The 20,208-nt window shown below is 43.5% G+C and overlaps 2 protein-coding genes across 2 annotated transcripts; one reads left to right on the top strand and one right to left on the bottom strand.

Moving 5' to 3' along the window:
• Nucleotides 1-9,182: 9,182 nt before the first annotated feature.
• On the top strand, nucleotides 9,183-12,445 carry gdf10a (growth differentiation factor 10a). Its single transcript, XM_085369306.1, has 3 exons — nucleotides 9,183-9,426; nucleotides 10,959-12,112; nucleotides 12,254-12,445. The coding sequence occupies exons 1-3, from the start codon at nucleotides 9,183-9,185 to the stop codon at nucleotides 12,443-12,445; spliced, it is 1,590 nt and encodes a 529-aa protein (XP_085225432.1).
• Nucleotides 12,446-16,558: 4,113 nt separating this feature from the next.
• znf488 (zinc finger protein 488) lies at nucleotides 16,559-19,998 on the bottom strand. The gene is made up of 5 exons (XM_085369607.1): nucleotides 19,967-19,998; nucleotides 19,335-19,421; nucleotides 18,369-18,588; nucleotides 17,768-17,996; nucleotides 16,559-17,655 (listed from the first exon to the last, which is right to left on the bottom strand). The coding sequence occupies exons 2-5, from the start codon at nucleotides 19,343-19,345 to the stop codon at nucleotides 16,559-16,561; spliced, it is 1,557 nt and encodes a 518-aa protein (XP_085225733.1). The 5' UTR covers nucleotides 19,346-19,421; nucleotides 19,967-19,998.
• Between the last annotated feature and the right edge of the window lie 210 nt (nucleotides 19,999-20,208).

The following is a 20,208-nucleotide window of genomic DNA, read 5'->3' as shown; positions in this document are numbered from 1 at the left end:
CTATGTGCTACCAGAATAGCATCCATGCAACTTGAGATTGATTGTTGAAGTCCGTGGGGAGATGGAAGACTCTCCCAAGAGATATTCCTTCATTTAGTGTTTTGACAGAAATGATCCAAACTTTCTCATGACTGTTCAGTTGGAGACCATCAAAGCAGGATCCTTACGACAGGGCTCACCACAATGGTGCCTCCATTTCATCCTGTCTCTCGCATCCTCTTCTGTCACACTAACCCTCTGCATGTCCTCCTTCACTACCTCCATAACACTCAGTGGTCTTCCTCTTTTCTTCCTGCCTGGCAGCTTCAGCATCTCTTGTTCATTATCTCTCTGCTCTGTATGTCCAAACCATCTCACCCTGAGGTGTCCCTCTGATCAAAGTCAAAGTCAAAAGTCAAAAAAACGTTATTTATCCCCAAGGGACAATTAAGATAGATAAGCTCATTTCTATTCCTATCCTACCAGGTCACTCCCATGAGCTTCCACCTCCAGCTTGGCCTCCTGTCTTCCTGTTAGTGCCACCGTCTCCAAATCATACATAATAGCAGGTCTCAGTATTCTCTTGTAAACCTTCTTGCTGCTGCCCACCCTCTACCCTGTTGACCCCCAGATATTTAAACTTATCCACCTTCACTACACCTACTCCTTGCACCTTCACCTTCATCACCACCTGCCTCCTTGTCCTTTACACAGACGTGTTCTGTCTTGCTTCTACTGACTTACATTGGATTCAGATCAATTAGATCTAAGTGCAGATCCCATTTCTGTTACATTTGAAACACTAAACCTTTTAACAGTCTTTATGATGGAAGGTCCTTTTTTATCTTGATAAAAATCAGGATAAACCAGAGGTACTTAACTTTTTCTTTTTTACACTTATAGATCATGACTGAACGAACTTAAAATACAATCTAAGAACTACATAAAAAAACTAAGTGCTTTTTGATTTGCTTTACACATAAGTTTAAGATTGCTGTAACATTAAGAAGTATGCTACAACTTACACACACCGAATTAACCCTAAATATCACTTGAACTTTGGAATAAAGCAACAAAAACACAGTGGGGTCTGCCGGACATTCCCTTCTTTGTTTGATGCAGTCACCTACCAAAGGTGCAGTCACTCAGGCCCCATTGTGAAATCCGAATAGTTAAAGGATTTAGCTAATCAATCTCACAGTGCAATTTCCTCCATCCTGGCTACAGCCCAATGGGGTTTCAAGGCAGCCTGTATAGGTCAAGGTCATGGACCTATGGGACGTGTTCAGGAAGTAGCAGCACACAGCGCAGCCTGTAATGAATATCATGGGCGTCAGAGTAAACACAACACCACCAGTCGCAGCTTAAATCACACTCTTTCTAGAATATTTTGCACTCTTGGTGTCTGAATGCAGAGCTGTTTGCTTTGCACTATGTGGAAAATAACTGGAGTTTAGACTGTGTGAATGAATACACAATGACAGCCTCGGAGAAAAAAAAGAATGGAGACAATTACTGGTGACTGGGTAATTGATATTTGCATACAAACACACACTAACAACATTATTATTATTATTATGTCTAAGCTATTAGATATTAGTTGAGATACACTGTAGGCATAGATGTTCCTAACAGTGAATAATGTGGCCATTCAGAGGTGGAAAAAGACAGAACAACGGCTGCATGTCAGACCTGGGAAAGAACATTAATCCTGCAAGAGTTTAAAACACACCACACACATTTCCATTTATTTTCCTTAATCACCGATCAGCCCTCCTGTCAAGTGGTCAGAGTCAGGTTCTGAGAAAATAGTCAGTCAGTGAGATCTTAAGCACAATACGTCTTTCTAAGCCACAGGCTGTGAAGACAGAAGTGAACCAAAGTGAATCTGAAACATGTCAATTAAACATGAAGCAATATTCCCACAGAGGTCTGGTGTACTCTAGGTTCCTTTTCCCCACACACTGTCAATATCTCAAAAGAGGTGAAATTATGAGAAGTGAAGTCCTGTCCTCCACTTTTTAAACAAGATGTCCCACTTTGGTCTCTGTATGTATGTGGCCACCTGTGAGTTCAAGAGTCTTGTATCAAAAGCAAAGAGCCAGAGGAGAAAGAAAACCCCAAAGCGCAAATCTATTTATTGAGACAAATTCAGAGCAGAAAGGGAAATATTTGGTTAGCTCGGCGGTAAACGGTCAGCAGTGCTGGGGCAGTTCGCAGTTGAAGTCGGGGGGAAACAGCCGGCTCTTTGTTTGTGGACAGAATGGTGCACTCCGTGGGGTCACTGCAGGAGGCCCAACATCACAGACACAAGGACATACAAACGATTGCCTACACATACATTCACACAGACACACACAGACACATATGCACAAACCATAACATTCTTCTGCTTCTATGAATGTTTTATTAACCATGTGAATGGGTCACAGAGGTATACCCTGTAGCATAACTACAGTCTCCATAGTCACACACATACATTACACACTCATGCTGACTCTCACTCTCATTTACATGTACTAAGCAAAGTAGATGACATTCCTCGCCTTTCGTAGCTCCCCAAGATGTGCCTTCTTCTGCCACTAGACTTCTTCACCTCATTGGAAGAAGGTTTTGTTTGCAGTGACCAAAATACAGTATATTTCCGGAAATAATCACAACCCTGGATAATCTGTAAATGTTTCTGTATGTATTAATGCATCTATAAGGCTGGCCAATAAAGCTGATACTAATAATTCATTCATATATTAATTCCAGTAAGCTATGCAATTGCAAATGTATAAAAGTTGGCACTGATTAGTCTAAATTCAGTACACAACTAGACGCTAAATATAGTTATATGCCCCATTACAACCCTTGCTTTCCTTGCAGGGGCAGTTTGAGAGTTTGGGGTTTTGCCTGGGCTTAATTGCTGATTGTCTACACCTGATGAGAGGCGGATAAAAGCCAAAGATCAGCTTGGAGGGGAGGCGCCTCTTCACGCCAGATCTCGCCACGCTCTCTTGGCTGTCATTTTTAGATGAGATCATTAAGTAATTTAAAATATAACCAATGTTTTTACAAAGTCTGGTGTTTGTCTCCACTTTACATTGTGGCTTTTGAGCCGGCTTGAAACATAAATGGGGGCTCGTCCAGTTGGTCTTTTTTGGTCACAGATGGATGGATGGATAACAAGGTTAGCATGGTGGACATTTCATATTTGATGATTTAATGTCAATGGCTTCTGTAGTAGTGCAATGTATAAGGCACAACAGCAGAGCAACTCCTCAGGTGACTGAGAATGTCAGTGAAGGACATACACTATATTGTCAAAACAGATTGAATTAAAGAAAAAAAAAATAAGACTAGTTTGTTTCCTTTATTGAAGTTTGTGGCTGTAGTAACTTGTCATTTCATCCCTTTAGACTGAATCATTAATAAATTAATGTCAAGATATAACAAAATAATGAATTATGATCAGTTCATCCTTAAGTCAAAGAGAACATTTGGTCCAAGTGTGAAGAAATTCACCAGAGGTTCATGGGATATTGTGTTCATTAGAATAGGAGATATGGGCTAACATACAACCTGAAAATATAATAACACAGGCACGAAATTTAAAAGAAAAAAAAACTTATATGGATAGATACTGAAGCGTTTAAACAAAATTGTTGAATATATTTCTGAAATGTTTTCTTTAAAACATTCAAATGGAGAATATCAATACCATGTCAAGCCTAAAAACATGCAACACACAAATATTAGCCATAAACTAACCATTCTTTATTAATTTTAGTGTAAGACATGACATTTAACCCGTCCATCAAAAATATATAAACATCACTTTGTGGGTTTTTTTGAGAAACCAAAACATCAGTACTAGAGGATGACTAGCATATAGTTGATCCCTAACAAATTCCCCATGCTGATGCACAAACATCCATTAGACCCCCAGTGTTATTCTCTGGAACCAGAAACTCTCACCCAACATGCAAAGGTGCTAAACTAGGAGCACTTCCAGATACACCATCAGTCCATGCACCACACACAGACTCAGACACACACAAGCATGTTAATTCCTCACACTCTTCCATTCCCCCACAGAGAGTAGAGCACAAGTTCTGTTTGGTTTGGACGGCCCTACGAGTGGACCTCCATGTTGAACAAACTATAACACACCGTGGCCCTGTAACACAGCCTGAGTGGGGCTTCACAGTTCAGTGCTGCTGCAGAGATCAGTAGACAGTAACAACTTTCGCTCCAGACCTGGATTATAAAACTAGTCTAGTCTAGTAGCTTTGAATCAGTGCATCTACGAATTTTTTTACAAAAGTTTTGACAAAAATCCAGATTATACATAAAGTATTTGGCAATTTCTAATAATGTTTGCATGTTTTGGAGTTTGGAATCCATCCATCCATCCATTTTCATCCGCTTTGTCCGGGGCCGGGTCGCGGGGGCAGCAGCCTAAGCAAAGAGGCCCAGACCTCCCTCTCCCCAGCCACCTCCTCCAGCTTATCCGGGGGAATACCAAGGCGTTCCCAGGCCAGCCGAGAGATATAATCTCTCCAGCGTGTCCTGGGTCTGCCCCGGGGCCTCCTCCCGGTGGGACATGCCTGGAACACCTCACCCAGGAGGCGCCCAGGGGGCATCCTTGTCAGATGCCCGAACCACCTCAGCTGGCTCCTTTCGATGTGGAGCAGCAGCTGCTCTACTCTGAGCCCCTCCCGGATGGCCGAACTTCTCACCCTATCTCTAAGGGAGAGGCCAGCCACCCTTCGGAGGAAGCTCATTTCTGCCGCTTGTATCCGCGATCTCGTTCTTTCGGTCACTACCCACAGCTCGTGGCCATAGGTGAGGGTAGGGATGTAGCTCGACCGGTAAATTGAGAGCTTCGCTTTTACACTCAGCTCCCTCTTCACCACGACGGACCGGTGCAGCGTCCGCATTACTGCAGCTGCAGCCCCAATCCGTCTGTCGATCTCCGGCTCCCTTCTCCCATCACTCGCGAACAAGACCCCGAGATACTTGAACTCCTCCACTTGGGGCAGGAACTCATCCCCGACCCGGAGTGGGCACTCCACCCTTTTCCGGCTGAGAACCATGGCCTCAGATTTGGAGGTGCTGATCCTCATTCCCGCTGCTTCACACTCGGCTGCGAACCGCTCCAGTGCGAGCTGGAGGCCCTCACCCGATGAAGCCAACAGAACCACATCATCTGCAAAAATCAGAGATGAGATTCTGAGGCCACCAAAGCAAAAGCCCTCCGCCACTTGGCTGCGCCTAGAAATCCTGTCCATAAAAATTATGAACAGAACCGGAGACAAAGGGCAGCCCTGGCGGAGCCCATCACCCACCGGGAACGAGTCCGACTTATTGCCGGCAATGCGAACCAAGCTCTTGCAACGGTTGTATAGGGATCGAATGGCCCGTAGCAATGGGCCAGACACCCCATATTCCCGCAACACCTCCCACAGGACACCCCGAGGGACACGGTCGAATGCCTTCTCCAAGTCCACAAAACACATGTAGACTGGTTGGGCAAACTCCCATGCACCCTCAAGTATCCTGGAGAGGATAAAGAGCTGGTCCAGTGTTCCGCGACCAGGACGAAAACCGCATTGTTCCTCCTGTATCCGAGGTTCGACTAACGGACGAACTCTCCTTTCCAGCACCCTGGCATAGACTTTCCCAGGGAGGCTGAGGAGTGTGATCCCCCTGTAGTTGGAACACACCCTCCGGTCCCCTTTCTTGAAGATGGGGACCACCACCCCGGTCTGCCAGTCCACAGGTACTGCCCCTGATCTCCACGCAACATTGCAGACTTCAATGCTCACGTGGGTAACGACAGCGAGACCTGGAGGGGCGTGATTGGGAGGAACGGCCTCCCTGATCTGAACCCGAGCGGTGCTCTGTTATTGGACTTCTGTGCTAATCACAGTTTGGCCATAACGAACACCCTGTTCGAACATAAGAGTGTCCATAAGTGCACGTGGCACCAGGATGCTCTAGGCCGTAGGTCGATGATTGATTTTGTAATCGTATCACCAGACCTGCGACCATATGTTCTGGACACTCGGGTAAAGAGAGGGGCTGAGCTGTCAACTGATCACCACCTGGTGGTGAGTTGGATCAGGTGGCGGGGGAAGACGCTGGACAGACCTGGTGCACCTAAACGCGTAGTGAGGGTGTGCTGGGAACGTCTAGCAGAGGCCCCAGTCCGCGAGATCTTCAACGCACACCTCCGGCAGAGCTTCAACAGCATTCCGAGGGAGACTGGGGACATTGAGTCCGAATGGACCATGTTCAGCGTCTCCATTGCCGAAGCTGCTGCATTGAGCTGCGGCCGCAAGGTGGTTGGTGCCTGCCGTGGTGGTAATCCCCGAACCAAATGCTGGACACCAGAGGTGAAGGGAGCCACCAGGCTGAAGAAGGAGTCCTATCGGGCTTGGTTAGCCTGTGGGACTCCGGAGGCAGCCGACAGGTATCGACAGGCCAAGCGGAATGCGGCTCGGGCAGTGGCTGAAGCAAAAACTCGGGTGTGGGAGGAGTTCGGAGAGGCCATGGAAAAAGACTTTCGGGCTGCCTCGAAGAGATTCTGGCAAACCGTCAGACGTCTCAGGAGGGGAAAGCGGTGCTCTACCTGCACTGTGTATAGTGCTGGCGGAGCGCTGCTGACGTCGACTGAGAAAATTGTCAGGCGGTGGAAGGAATACTTCGAGGACCTCCTTAATCCCACTGACACGTCTTCCGAGGAGGAAGCAGAGTCTGGGGATGAGGGGAATGACCCGCCAATTTCCGGGGGTGAGGTCACTGAGGCAGTTAAACAACTCCTTGGTGGCAGAGCCCCTGGTGTTGATGAGGTCCGCCCCGAGTTCCTGAAGGCTCTGGAGTTTGGAATCCCTCTGATAAAATACAATTAAATGATCAATAATAGGAGATGCAGGGATGTCTTCACTCTGCCATGACAGTGCAGTGATGCATGCTGTGTGTTGGTTTCTGCAGTTTTACTTGTGTTTTTAACGCTACTTCTGGTTTTAAGGTCACTTCACTGCATATCACTGCAGCACACTTATCCTGATAAAGGCTGTTATGCATGTAAGTTGGTTATATTTATTAAAATCAAAATGTGTGAATTCTGATCTCAGTGTGAGTCTGACTACTCGCATATGTGGGGTTGAACAGTTAGTTTTAGATTATGGCGGTTTCTCTGTGGGGGTTTTCTCACATAGCAAGGCTGTTGTCCTCATAGTCATGATGGAGAGAGCAGCATTAATGTAATGCCCAACATTAATCTCACACTGCCCTACATATTCAGCGTTAGAGTTCACAGCCATTTCATGTTGTCTTCCTCACACGTAAACTTAGATTGGGCTGGGGTTTTTTTCTCCACGGGATCATTTATTTTGAACCTAACGCCCTTTTTCCACATATCACTTTCCGTCTCTCTCTGTGTTATTTTCAAGATGTTAACGTGTTTCAGTAGGAATAACTGTATTTTGTCTCAAGCCACTCATTTTGTCTTAAATGCAAAAGATCTCTTTGTTTATAACCATGTGGTGGTTTAAATTATAGCAACAAGACACTCCCATTTTGTCATAATGAAAGAAGTGTTTAATGGCTTGTTAATAACAGGGAAAGACAGTTTGCAGTTAGGCAACTTTTTTCTAATGATATAACTTCCAAAGAAGCAATAGCATATTGTTCAGTTTGTTTGCGTAGCCATGAGTTTTGATTTATAGAGTGGTCATTCATAAAACGTCTCTTTTAAATCCTCACTGGATTTCTCACAGTTCTTATTTTTTAAAGATGACATTTTAAAATGAGTTTTCTTGCAATCAGATAAATGACCACAGCCATTTATCATGTTTTGTTTTTTAACTCAACATGGTATGAAGAGAGACAAAGCATTCATGTATCTGTGTGCTATGACAAAAGTCTAAAGCACGCCACATCCAACAGAATGCTCCTCTGCTATCACACTAATATGTATGAACACACACACACACATTTCAAGAAAATCATGAGAAGGGTCCAACTTTAGGACCTATTGCTTCTATGTAACATATTGAAAAAGAGTATCCTGTGGGGCCCTTGGGGGCCAGAAAGGTACTAAGTAGCTCTCTCTACGTGTTATCGTGCACGCTTTTGTGTGTGTGTGTGTTTGTGTGTGTTTTTGTGTGTGTGGAGAATAACCCGAGAGGCCCAGCTAGTTACAGCCTCTCTGCTGGAGACCACCACTTCCACAAAACAAGCATTGTTGGTACAAAACTCCAGACAGTGGAGACACACACTGGAAATAGCTTGTATGCACACATGCACACACACAAAATAAAAAAAATACATACACAGCAGAGAGAGGACTTTGCTGAGTTTAGATCCACCAACCCCAGCAGAGGCCATGTTCTGTTTGCCATGAATAAAATCACAGTAAGTCCTTCAAAAGAGTTTCATCTCACAGTCTTTCACTACCAACTCTCTCTCTCTCTCTCTCGCACACGGAGAAAAACAGCACACAGCATAAAATGTGGATCACTGTCCTAACAATAGCCCTTGGGTGGTTGGTCAGACTATTATTGTAGGTATTTCTATGCTAATTATGTGTGACTGAGAGCGTGTCAAAAGCAGTTACTGGAAATAATTTGGTGAGCTGGAAATTGTGAGGTGGAATTACTTTGCCCACAAATAGAAAAAACACAGTTTGTTGAGTTTGCTAAACAACTGAGTTCAAGTTTACTCCTGAAACTTGATCTGTGTTTGTGTTTCACTAATGCAAAAGAGCATAAGGACATCATCAACAACAACACCATCAGAGTCTGTGTGTGCGTGCGCGCGTGTGGGGGAGGAGGAGGGGGGGGGGGGGGGGGGTGAACATCATGACCTCCACTTCTGGCTCCGCGCTCTGCCGAGTACTCGTTGGCTCACATGAGTATACGTCAGCGCCTCTCACCGCTCCGGTATAACCCCCTCAAGCCTCTGGCGCTCACAGAGACTCAAGTGTAAAAGTAGCAGCTCTAACTGTTGCCACGGACTAAAACATTCAGCATCCAGGTCCTGCACAGCTGACAGAGAAGAGAGAGACGCGCTGGTGAAAGTGAGAGGAGAGGTGCAGCATTTGCGCACTGCTTTTCTAGTCTGGATTGCTTTGGCGCGACTTTGGATAGTTTTGCCTCTTGGACTTTTTGGGGTTTTTTTTTAAATTTTGCCTTCATTTCAACACTGAAATGGCAGCTCTCGGCACGAGTTCCTCGCACCTGTTCCTGGTGATGTTTAACTGTTTCCTGGGCGCAGCATCGTTTAGGACAGTAACCGAAGATGGCAATTTCCTCCAGCCCTCGTCGAATCAGTTCTCGGATGACCTGGGGGAGGAAGTGGTCTCTCAGCACATGTACAGGTTGTACGAGAAATACAACAAGGAAAACCGCCTGAAAGAGGGAAACACCGTTAGGAGTTTCAGAGCTAGCCAAGGTGTGTGAAAATAACAGCGTTCAATCTATAGCCTTAATCAGAAGAGCTCCAAAAGCTTTCATTTATATTTAATAATGGAATCAAAAATTTAAAAAAATAAAATAAAGGTGTGGGTTATTCTTGGAACTCTAATCCAACACAAACATATAAATGTGTTGGGAGAAGTGTCTGATCCTCACCATTAGAAGTGCAAACACTCTGGGGTTGCGTGTCTCGTCCAGATGCTTTAAATAGGTGCGATTGTTTTGGAACAGTCTGAGAATGTATTTAAATGATTTTGGGACACTGCGGGCACGCTGTGTTTGTGGTAGCAGCTGTGCCCCTTGTGCGCACAGTCTGATCAATTACCCCAGACAGACGCGCAAGAATGCACGTGATTCCCTGCGTGCAGTGTCCGGTAAAATATATCACAGTGAAACCTAAGGGACAGTCGGCCTCTGCGGTTAATACAGGACAAGAGTAACGTCCTGGAGTCGAGAGAATTAAAGCACAGTCGTCCCTCTCTGTCTGCTGTTTTTATAAACACAATTCACAGGCACGTACATCCTACATAGCTCTCAGATAACATATCATAACACTAGTGTATTTTTACTGCAAAAGCTTGGTGTAACCCAAGCAGAGATGTAGGAGGTTTTTTTTGTTTTTTTTTGCAACAATGTAATATCTGTTAAAACAGTTGATTATGTCTTGGTGTCTGGGTAGACACTGCAGGCTGTATTAAACTTAAGGGGAAGCTTTAAGAGAAACTGAGGTAAGCATTTCCATATGCAGGCGATTCCAGGGTAATGTATATCTTTTGAGTCAGTCTATACTTCCGCTGAACTCTTACACAATGAACAATAACTCTGCTGTTGAAGTAAATGTTCATCATGAATATGTAGCTCTCTGTTCCCCGCCGCCCCCTCCACCCCTCCACCTCTGCCAGCCAGATCCGCGGAGTCTGGTTCCTCTTAAGGGCACCTTCTGAAATCCTACCAAGCAATGAAGTTGTGCACCAGACACTGAGCTCAGTCATGTAACACAACAGTTTAAAGAGAGGTGTTTAATTGTCCCACATTTCTTTTAGATTTTACCACAGATACGGGCTTTCGCTGTAATATGTTAACCATTTTCCAAATGCCTTTCCTTTTCATGTGGGAATTCATTAATGTTCGTTTCCATCGGAGTCAATCAAACTTTATCTAGATTATCACTTAAAGCTCAAATGCCTGAGTTCAAATAAGGTTCAGTTCCTGTTGCCATTGCCTGTGCTGGCAGATGTTTCTATTTTCTAATCACAGTATATGTACTGTCCCAAAAGTCAAACATCCAGAAAGTCAGACTAATTTAGGCTAAATTATCCACTCCAAAAAACAGCACTCAAAAGCTTAAGAGTGATTTAAAAAAACAAACAAACTGCAAAACTGTTTCTGAGTAAATCTGCAAAAAGCATTTCTGGATTTTAAGACGGTGAAATGGAATAAAACAAAAGTTTGCAGAGTGCTTTTCACCTGCCTGCCTCACACTGACTGGCTGATTGATTATTTTTGCAGGTTCTGCTGACCACAGGATGATGTACCGACTAAACCTTACAACCCTCCAGGACTCAGAGGTCATCCTCTCTGCCACATTCCACTTCCTGCTGAACAGACACTCGTATCAAAAACCCTGGTTCTGTAAACGCTTCAAGAGCTCAACCTGCCGCTCCTCAGCCGTGCACCCTTCTCTGTCTATCAGCTTGCTCCTTTATTCCTTCTCCTCTGGGTCAGAGGTCAGATCTGGGTCAATGGGGTCATTTCTAGGCAATGTAACCTTCCACCCCCACAGGAGAGGGGTGTGGCAGATGAAAGATGTGACCCAGGTCATTAAGGAGGCGCGGGACAGGGGTCATCTGTTGGTGTCAATTGAACTGGAGTTAAGGCAACAGTTCAGGACGAAACCAGAGGAGATCCTCTCTGCTGGCAGTATGCCCTACCTGTTACTGTATGCAAATGACCAAGCCTTAGACGAGCCCAATAGTGTGGCTGCAAGCCTACAGAGATATGACCCGTTTAACGAGGGAGGAGAGCCCTCATATTCCTCTCAGCTCCTGCACAGACCTAACTCCTCACCAGAGGTGAAAGGACGCGTGAGAAGGGAAGCAAATCTGCTCTCTGACCCCATCCAGAACAATGAGCTGCCCGAGGTTGACTACAGACCTGATTCATACAGGAAAGATGACCTTTGGAAGAGCACATGGTACCTGACACTCAAACACAAGACTAAACCAGGAAGGAAGGAAAAGAAGAGGAAGAGCGAGGAGGAAAAAGATGTGGAGCAAGTTAGAAAAGCGCATGAATCTCAGGTTTTGAAAGATGGAGAAAGAACATCACAGGGCATCAAAACCAATGATTCAACTGTGGAAAATCTCAAAGATAGCCACAAACTGACTGTCAGTGATGGGCAAATGCATGAGAGGAGAAATGAGGGAAAAGATGGAAAGAAGCACAAGGGAAGCACAAATACACTGTCACCTGTTCTGAGGTTTGATGAACAAACAATGCGCAAAGCCAGGAGGCGGCAGTGGAGTAACACCCAGCACAAAGGCTGTTCGAGGAGGAACCTCAGAGTGGATTTCACAGATATTGGCTGGAATGAGTGGGTCATAGCACCCAAAGCCTTTGATGCTTACTATTGTGCTGGCACATGTGGCTTTCCCATGCCCAAGGTAGGAGCACAATCATCCAAGCCGTGTTATGTAGGTTCTTTTGGTTCACGTGAGCTACACTGATAACCTTAATGTGCACTTTCTAATCTCTCGTATTTATTTTCTCATTTGCATGTTTCTCCTTCACTCAAACTTTTCCAGGTGGTGAAGCCAACTAACCATGCCACCATTCAGAGCATAGTCCGGGCAGTTGGAATTATCCCTGGGATTCCTGAGCCCTGCTGCGTACCAGAAAATATGAGTCCCCTGGCTGTGCTCTACCAGGATGAATCCAGAAACCCAGTGCTCAAGGTTTATCCTAACATGACTGTCCAGTCCTGCTCCTGCAGATAAAAAAGAGCTGGAAACAGACTGAAGAGAAACAGAAAAACTGGACTAACATGGACACAACCATACCTCTGTTAAGCGGTTTCCTGATATTGAAAAACAGAGTCACTTTGGCTGTCATTATTCCTAGAGGAACATAGGCTATAGTGAAATTACTTCCATCTCTTCTGTCCCGGGGCAGCAGAGTTGAAGAGACACATTGTCTGGCATCTGCGCTCGCAAGAGGAACAGAGTCACACATGTAAAGTTGATGCTCCACATGTGTAACAGAAAAGAAATACATAAAAAGCCCAGTAGTTTTCATTCTGTTTGAAATAATATTGATGTTTCATGGACAGAAATATTTAAGGGATTTTTTTTGTTGTTTTTAATGGCAGAATGTACTTATTTTTCAAACAGCTCACAGTGAGTTTGTGTTCACGTTTTCTTTGGATGCAAAGACTTTAAGTAAGAGACTGTTACTGTGTCATCAGGCAGCTTATGCGAAAACATACAAACAGTGGAGATGATGAAAAATGTATGCATTTTTACATACTCTGTATAGCTGTTCCTACTTTTAAACTAATCACGCCACATTGTACATATATGTGACGTTGCAAGATATTGTACTTTATTGCTCTTTATATCTTAAAAAGGAAGTATCCAATGAACTGTGGAGAGCATCTGGAATTCATTTGCACCCACCCACCCCCTCATAACACTTCAAGAATGTTATAATGAAACCAGAAATATTTTTCTATTTTAAATGTGAAACTTGGTTTAAAAAAAAAGATAATTTCTCATGGTTAGATTATATGTATGATTAGATGAGATTGTACATGTGTATTGTTTAAATTATGAAAAGGTAGCATTCTATAAGTTAGAATAAAGACATAATTTAATCCAAATGCTCTTGCTGGAACATTATTGTTTCACACAGTTTGTTATTCTTGGACATTATCGTGCGTAATGCTTGATTCGTCAGGGTGAACTTTTCTGTCAAAACAATCCTAAAAGGGCACCGCTGTTTCAAAATAGCCGAGCACAAAAGCAGGAAGGTTCCACTCAAAGATAGCCGACATTCCCCGAGAGCCCCCTTGAACCCATTATTACACCTCACCAAAGGCTCATGCGTCTGTTGTTCTTCAAATAATGTGACTGATGCGGCCGCCGCGGGTTAATGGTTGATGGAGGAAGCAGGCAAGCGCATATTAGGACGTCAGACACTTGAAATTCAAAACCCGCTGCACTTCCTCTCTTCTATCCATGTTCAGAAGCAGAGTGCTTCCAAGTAAATGGTTTTCTTTTCTTCAGATTTATTTTTGTTCTTTTTAAACAGATGGCCACAGATAGATGATCTCAACCACTTCAGTTCAACTGCTTGTCGCTTTTATTCGCCGGAGGAGGAAGCTGACCCATGTGGTGCCAAAACAGTGTGTCAAACTGACACTGAAATGACAGAGGGAACCATTTAATTATTAACTCATTACTCTGTGGCTACATTGCCTTGAGTCTCAAAAGTTGGCAGTTTCCACATCTGCTCTCAACCACAAGTGGCTTTGAAGTTTTCTGCGACTGGACAGCAATTTTGTCTCAGAGGCAGAGAAATTTTGGGGAAAGGGGACGCGAGTCCGAACCCTTGTGCTGCATGTAACTGGAGCTATAATAAGTGTGCCATCCCTCCTTCCAGCATGGCTTTTTCCATTGTAAGCTTTTCCCTTTTCCATCCAAGAGTATTCACCCATTTTGGGAAGGTTCTATTGTCTTAAAGCAATGAATCAGAACAAGTTCATGTGGCTTTTTTGACAGTGATCAGCAGGAGAAGATCCTTTAATGTTAAAGTAAAACAAGATATTCCCAAATAAGACAGGCTCATTAAAATCTGTACCAACAGATACAATAGACAGCGATGCGTCTTTTATAAAAGATTGTGAATATTTTTACTCACATGCATTTTATGTTTGTGTCTGCTCTTTTTAGAGCACCCTGTAGAAGCAGCTGAACATTTCCTTTTAGCCAATAAAAAAGGTGGAGGTCTGTGGTACGATGAAACTTGAAAATACAAAGTGTAGCTCTGTTTTACTGAAATTTGAAAAGACGAGATGACAAGAAACACAAAAAGATGATCTTTAAATCCACGTTTGAAGACGTCGGCGTGTGACACAGGAGGGGAGGGAGAGATGCCTGACGTACAAAAGCGTGATTCAGTTTTCTCCACACAAGTGGAAATGTTCAGTAACTGCAAAACCATGTTACGATTTACAGCGCCTAACCACCTTTTAAATTAGGATGATGACTGTAATTAGGGCTTATATAAATCATACTTACATTAATAGAAGTTGTAGCTTTAAAATAGGCTGGCTTTAATGTAATGAACAAATTCAATTTTTTTTTTTTTGTTCCTCCCCACCAAATTTCTTAACTGATCCCATTTACAGTCTGGACCTACAGTCTGCTATTAGAAAGTGAACCCCATGTCAACCGCAATCATGGTCACAGGAGAGTACTTACAATGGTCAATTCCAACCAAGAAAACCACAGTAGTCTAGGCTCACGTTCAGAGCGCAAAATGCCTAAAAGCCTAAATGAAACGAGGCGAGCAGGGGACCAAGAACAATATTTGTTTTTCCATATGATGACTGTTCAATTAAAGGAGACCAATACAGCCATTATTAGACAACAGAGGATTTTCTGTGTCTGGGCTGAAATAGCTCTTTCCTCACGTGGTTACTGAGTTCAGAGAAGCAATAGTGCTGTTTATTAGAACATGGCTTCAATAGAGTGACTCTTAATTGCCCATTTAATCATATAGACTAAGTTTCTTTTTATTGTGAAATCTTATTTTCCTTTAGAAACTCTAAAACCTCCATTTTTTACCAGATTGAAATACGTTTTGGGACCTTTTATCAAGCATTATTTTAGTAGGGAAACAAGTATTTGGGCTCCTTAAATGTAAGTGCTGGTTTAAAACTCAATACATATTCAAAGGAATAAAATTGTCAGAGGATATTGAGCAGTTTTCATGTCATCTACATGTTTAAGTCTCTGTTATAAAAGGTGGATGATGTTCTTCTGATTGTAAAAAAAAAAATGAAGGAAATCTTTTTCCCGGGAAGTTAAACTGACTTAATCAAATAAGACAGAAAACAATGTATGGGGAACTACATCCCTGCTTTTGTTATAGACTGACAGGACAAGGTCTACACTTGACTTTTCCATGAACTTCATGCCTTCTTCTTGGCTCATTTACCTGCAACAGAGAACTATTTATGTCCATCTGTCCACAGCCTGTCCCTAGTGGAAAGTAAGCGGCACAGGATTGGTGGATAAACATAAAATCACAAGTTCAAAGTGGTGCAGTCTACCTGGATTACATCCAAGTCTGCAGATGAATGATAACTCAGAAGTTTATAAAACTAATAATTGATTTTTTTTTATTTTTTTTTTGGAGCAGGCATCCTATTTAAATGAGCTGCTTAATATGGTATTTTTCAGCTCATTTGTTCAAATAGCAGACTAAAATGCTGGATACAGATCTCAAATGCCACAGGAATGTTATACGGGTGCATACACTAAACAATAAACGTGTCTAATATATATTTAAACACACTGAATGATCAATACAGGGCAAATGGTGGTCTCAGTCACCTCCTGTTGGAACTGGAAAAACTGACCCTCTGATTTTAACCCATATGATGATGGAACAAAATACACCACAAGCTTTTATTTCCACTTTATATAATTTTAGATTTTAAAACTAATGTGCATACACACTCAACCCATACCTCCTGTACAATTTAGATCGAGGAAAAAGCAAATGGTCTAAAGAGGATTGCTTTGAGATATTTGTGACAATCATGAGCTGTCCTTGAAACCTCTCTGTCCCTCCTGAGTTCCATAAGGCACAAAATAACTTAACATACTGAACTAGTGGACAAACTGCACTGAGATCAGTTTACACGCACCTCTATCGTCATCTAGTGGACAAGCTGTGATGGGCATGTGTATCCGTTTTGTTATTATACAGCTACCTACATTCAAAGATATACACTAAAGTCTTGCCTTGGGTTGCAGTCGAAGCTTGTTAAATATGAGAAGCATTTAGGTAATAAATAAAGAGTTTCTTTCCCTTCTCTTGTCTCAGTTATGGGATGTCATGTGTCTTGACAGGTGGTGCCGCTCTCGGAAGTATTCGTGGCAGATTGGACAGGTAAGTTTCTCCTCCCTTCTTCTCCTCACCTGAGACTCTGCGGCGAACTCCTTTTTGTGGTGAGAGCGCATGTGAAAAACGAGGTCAGAGGTCATGCGGAAGGACAGGTTGCACTTGGCGCACCAGTTCTGCACCGACACGCCGAATGTGGTAAAAGTCGGAGGAAGGATCGTGAGGGCCGATGTGGTTTGCAGCTGAGCGCCTATGTTTCTAGACCAGTGCTCCGGCGCGTAATGGAAAGCAGTGTTTAATGCTACCGGGGAGGGTACAGTCTGTAAGTCACTGCTCAGGATGTTGGATGGTATCAGATTATTGTATCCCACAGACGTCCTAGAGGTAAATGCATTCGTCATCTCCTCCAGGCGGCTAGAGGGGGCTGTTGAACCTCTGCTGGGGTGAGCCTGGGGGTCAACAGGAGAACTTCTTTTACTCGGTTTACAAAATGCGCTTTTCTGTTCGCCCTGGCTGTTCGATATCACCAGAGAAAATGCACTGTTGCTGCTTAAATGCATGCTAGAGCCCTCCCCTCCTGTCTCCATCCGCGCGTCCAGATCTCTGTCGTGCGTAAAAGTCCACTTGGATTCATCACCTTGAACAAGCTCCTCACTTTTACGTTCCAAAAGATCCAGTTTCAACGTCTCAGCTTTCCGTTTCCCCTCACCTGAAGGGCTGTCTCCTGCTGGCTGGTCGTAACTCTTAGTCGGTGGTGTAATATTATCATCATTTGAAATATTAGTCTTCTCTAATAGAACCGTTTTTCTCCATTTTGGATAAAGAGTTTCCTCATACTTTCTCTTCTTTGGGGAAGTCTCCGCGTCGTCGTTGTTTCCAGTTCTTTTGTGTTCCAAATCTCTGGCAATGTTGTGGAAATCTGTCACTCGGCGTTGCCTCTTAATTTCCACGTGCTTGTGCTCATAAAGCTCGCGGCTCCAGGTGTCAGTCTTTACGTGAGCACAAAAGAATCTGCAGTGAGCCAGGAAGGGATGCTCGTTTTTGAAGACCTGGTTACATCGCCCACATTTTAATTCTGAAAGAAAAACGAAAGACAATATGACGTGACTGTTTTTAATAATTTCAATGATTTTGGAGTGACATAAAATTTGATTTAATCGTGCACATGCATTAAAGGGCAGTCTCACCTTCGTTTGACTCTTTTGCTATTTCGGTGAAGCCCAGCAGATGAGACAGCTCGTGGTCGTACCAGATCAGCAGCTCTTCTTCCTGCCGGATGTCCCGGGTAGTCCGCACGTACAGCTGACCCCCTTTCAAAAAGGCCTCTGTGTTCTGCTCCTCGCCGTTGCGCGCAGCTTGCACGAGCCGCAACCAAGACAGCATCAGGGCAGAATTACGCATGGCCTCAGGATCGACCTGTTGATAGCAACCCCTGATGTTTTACACAGTGTCCCGACTTAGAGGATTTTTATTCTGTCTTTCTAAGAGCCTGCTTGTAAATAATTTAAATAGTTAATTGGTGGCAGATTGCATCTTTTAATGCTGAGGTGATTTTATACACTTTTTTTTCTTTTACTGGTCAGTACAATAACACTCAAAATACAGCTGGTCAAAAACAATCCCATAATAACACAAAAACCTGGATGTAACGTATGACAATTAAAACTATATACATCTGAAAAACCCTTTACTTTTGGAATCATGTCACCGTTGAGTTATATAGTAACTCAGTAAAGATGTTACAAAGTATATCTGCAAGACAGTTTATCACAAATTTGTCATACGCACCCTGAACACACAGGATTTCGCTCTCTTGTCACAGGATTTCTGCGCTATGAAAGCGATAGAGTCGTAGAAAGTGTTCTGGAGCACGCACGGACCGAAGCATGTGCCTGCAGGGATGCTGCGCGCAACTACCACACTGGTGTAGAGATCTGAAGAATGCTGGAGGAATTTACTGTCGCCGGTCCAGATGGACCGAGGCAGGAAAGTATGATCCATCGTTAAACTGTAATGGAATAGTTATTGTTAGTAAAGGTGAAGAATTACTCCAAAATAGTTTTAAAATTCATGTTGTTTAACAGAATGGCAAGATAACCTGGGGAGTAGAGCAATCTCATTATATTTCCTGTTAAAATCAGCCTGGAATAGTAATTATAATTTATATCTTGTCTCAAAAAAGTGCAAGTGTTTTATATGAAACTCAAAAAAGGTTGGATTTGTGCGATGTGCAGTTAGCCGGTTTGGATCTGATCCAAGCACACACAGAATTCCAAAATCGTAATGAAAATAAATTTGCCCAAGTGTATTTTATTTTTCATTTGCTAGTAAAACCGAGGGTACCACTGCGTAGTGAGAGCAGCCGGTGTCGAGGCAAAATGATTACCAACGTCCTTTGTCTCAGTTTTTCACTCGGTTAGTCCTTTTGTCTCCACATCTGCCGTGGAGTCCAGCTGCCTGCTCAACGCGCAGGATAAGTTCAGTATGTTTTCCATAATGTATAAACAGCATAAACGCTCTTAGATTGCGTGACTAATGTTTTCCCTCTCTCCGATCAATTAAAAGTATGCAATCTTTTAGGTTTGTAGGCTATGGTTTAAAATATTGACAGCTGAACCGCACAGCATCATGACAGAATGTGGTACCGATCTAAAAATCCCCGATTTGTTTTTTTGGTTTTTTTCTTCTTCTTCTTCTTTAATGTTGACATTTAAGAGTAAAAACGCACATGCCTGTGTTGCCATGCGAACTCACCCGCCGGACATGGAAGAGGATGTTTAAGCCGTTTGGGAGCCAAGGAAGTTGCAGCAGGTGCAGCGGACCTCGGTGACGAAGCCTTCCCTTTTCTTGCTGACGAGTTACTTATCCGGCTGAATCTTCCTCCGCACTGTCGTCTCTCCCCTCTCCCATTCCCACTTATCCCCTTCAGAGAGCGCACTGAAGCGTGGCGCATTGATGCAAACGCGTGCGCGCTCGCGCACACGCTCACTCACGCGCCTTCAAATTAGTATTTTATTAGTAATTTTTCCTTTGTCTGGTTTACAGTTCCCTTCCGTGGAAAAGGGAAGACGTGGGTGTTTGTTTGGACAGAACAGTGATTGCTGGTTAATAACGCACATTTATGCCTTGTACAGCTGACCTGAACACCGCTGATGGACAAAAGTCATATTTTCTTATGTTTCATATCAGGTCTCAACAGATTATTTGTTAATTTTATAGTGTTACTAAAACCACAAACTGGGCGAAGCAGCACGCTGGAACAGCCCGCTCTTTTGCCAGCATGCAATTAATCATATATAAATCATAATGTTGTGGTAATCTGTCATGTCATGGTTTTAAACGAAAGACGCGAGTAATACTTCGAGACTGCACTTCAGCACATGCACGCTATGTGGGATTGAGCGGAGAGGTCTTGGTCACGTTTCTGGAGACATTGTGTCTAGCTACGAGAAACTAGTGGAAACTGTCTAATGTGGGCAGTGGGAAATTGTAAAATTGGCCGCTGTTACATGACATGATGCAGGGTGGTCTGGGTTTGCCACCAGGCAAATACATTATTCATAAACTAAATGTTTCTGTCTAATGAGCATTTAATGATTATTCTGCATCAAAGCTTTGGTTTTTGAGT

This window comes from Diplotaxodon limnothrissa, linkage group LG13 (assembly GCF_057381915.1).
Source record: "Diplotaxodon limnothrissa isolate DT_005_m linkage group LG13, D_limnothrissa_male_GT1.1, whole genome shotgun sequence".
In the NCBI taxonomy this organism is placed as follows: Eukaryota; Metazoa; Chordata; class Actinopteri; order Cichliformes; family Cichlidae; genus Diplotaxodon; species Diplotaxodon limnothrissa.
Note: the sequence above shows the minus strand (reverse complement) of the source record. Positions and strands in the feature narration are given on the sequence as shown.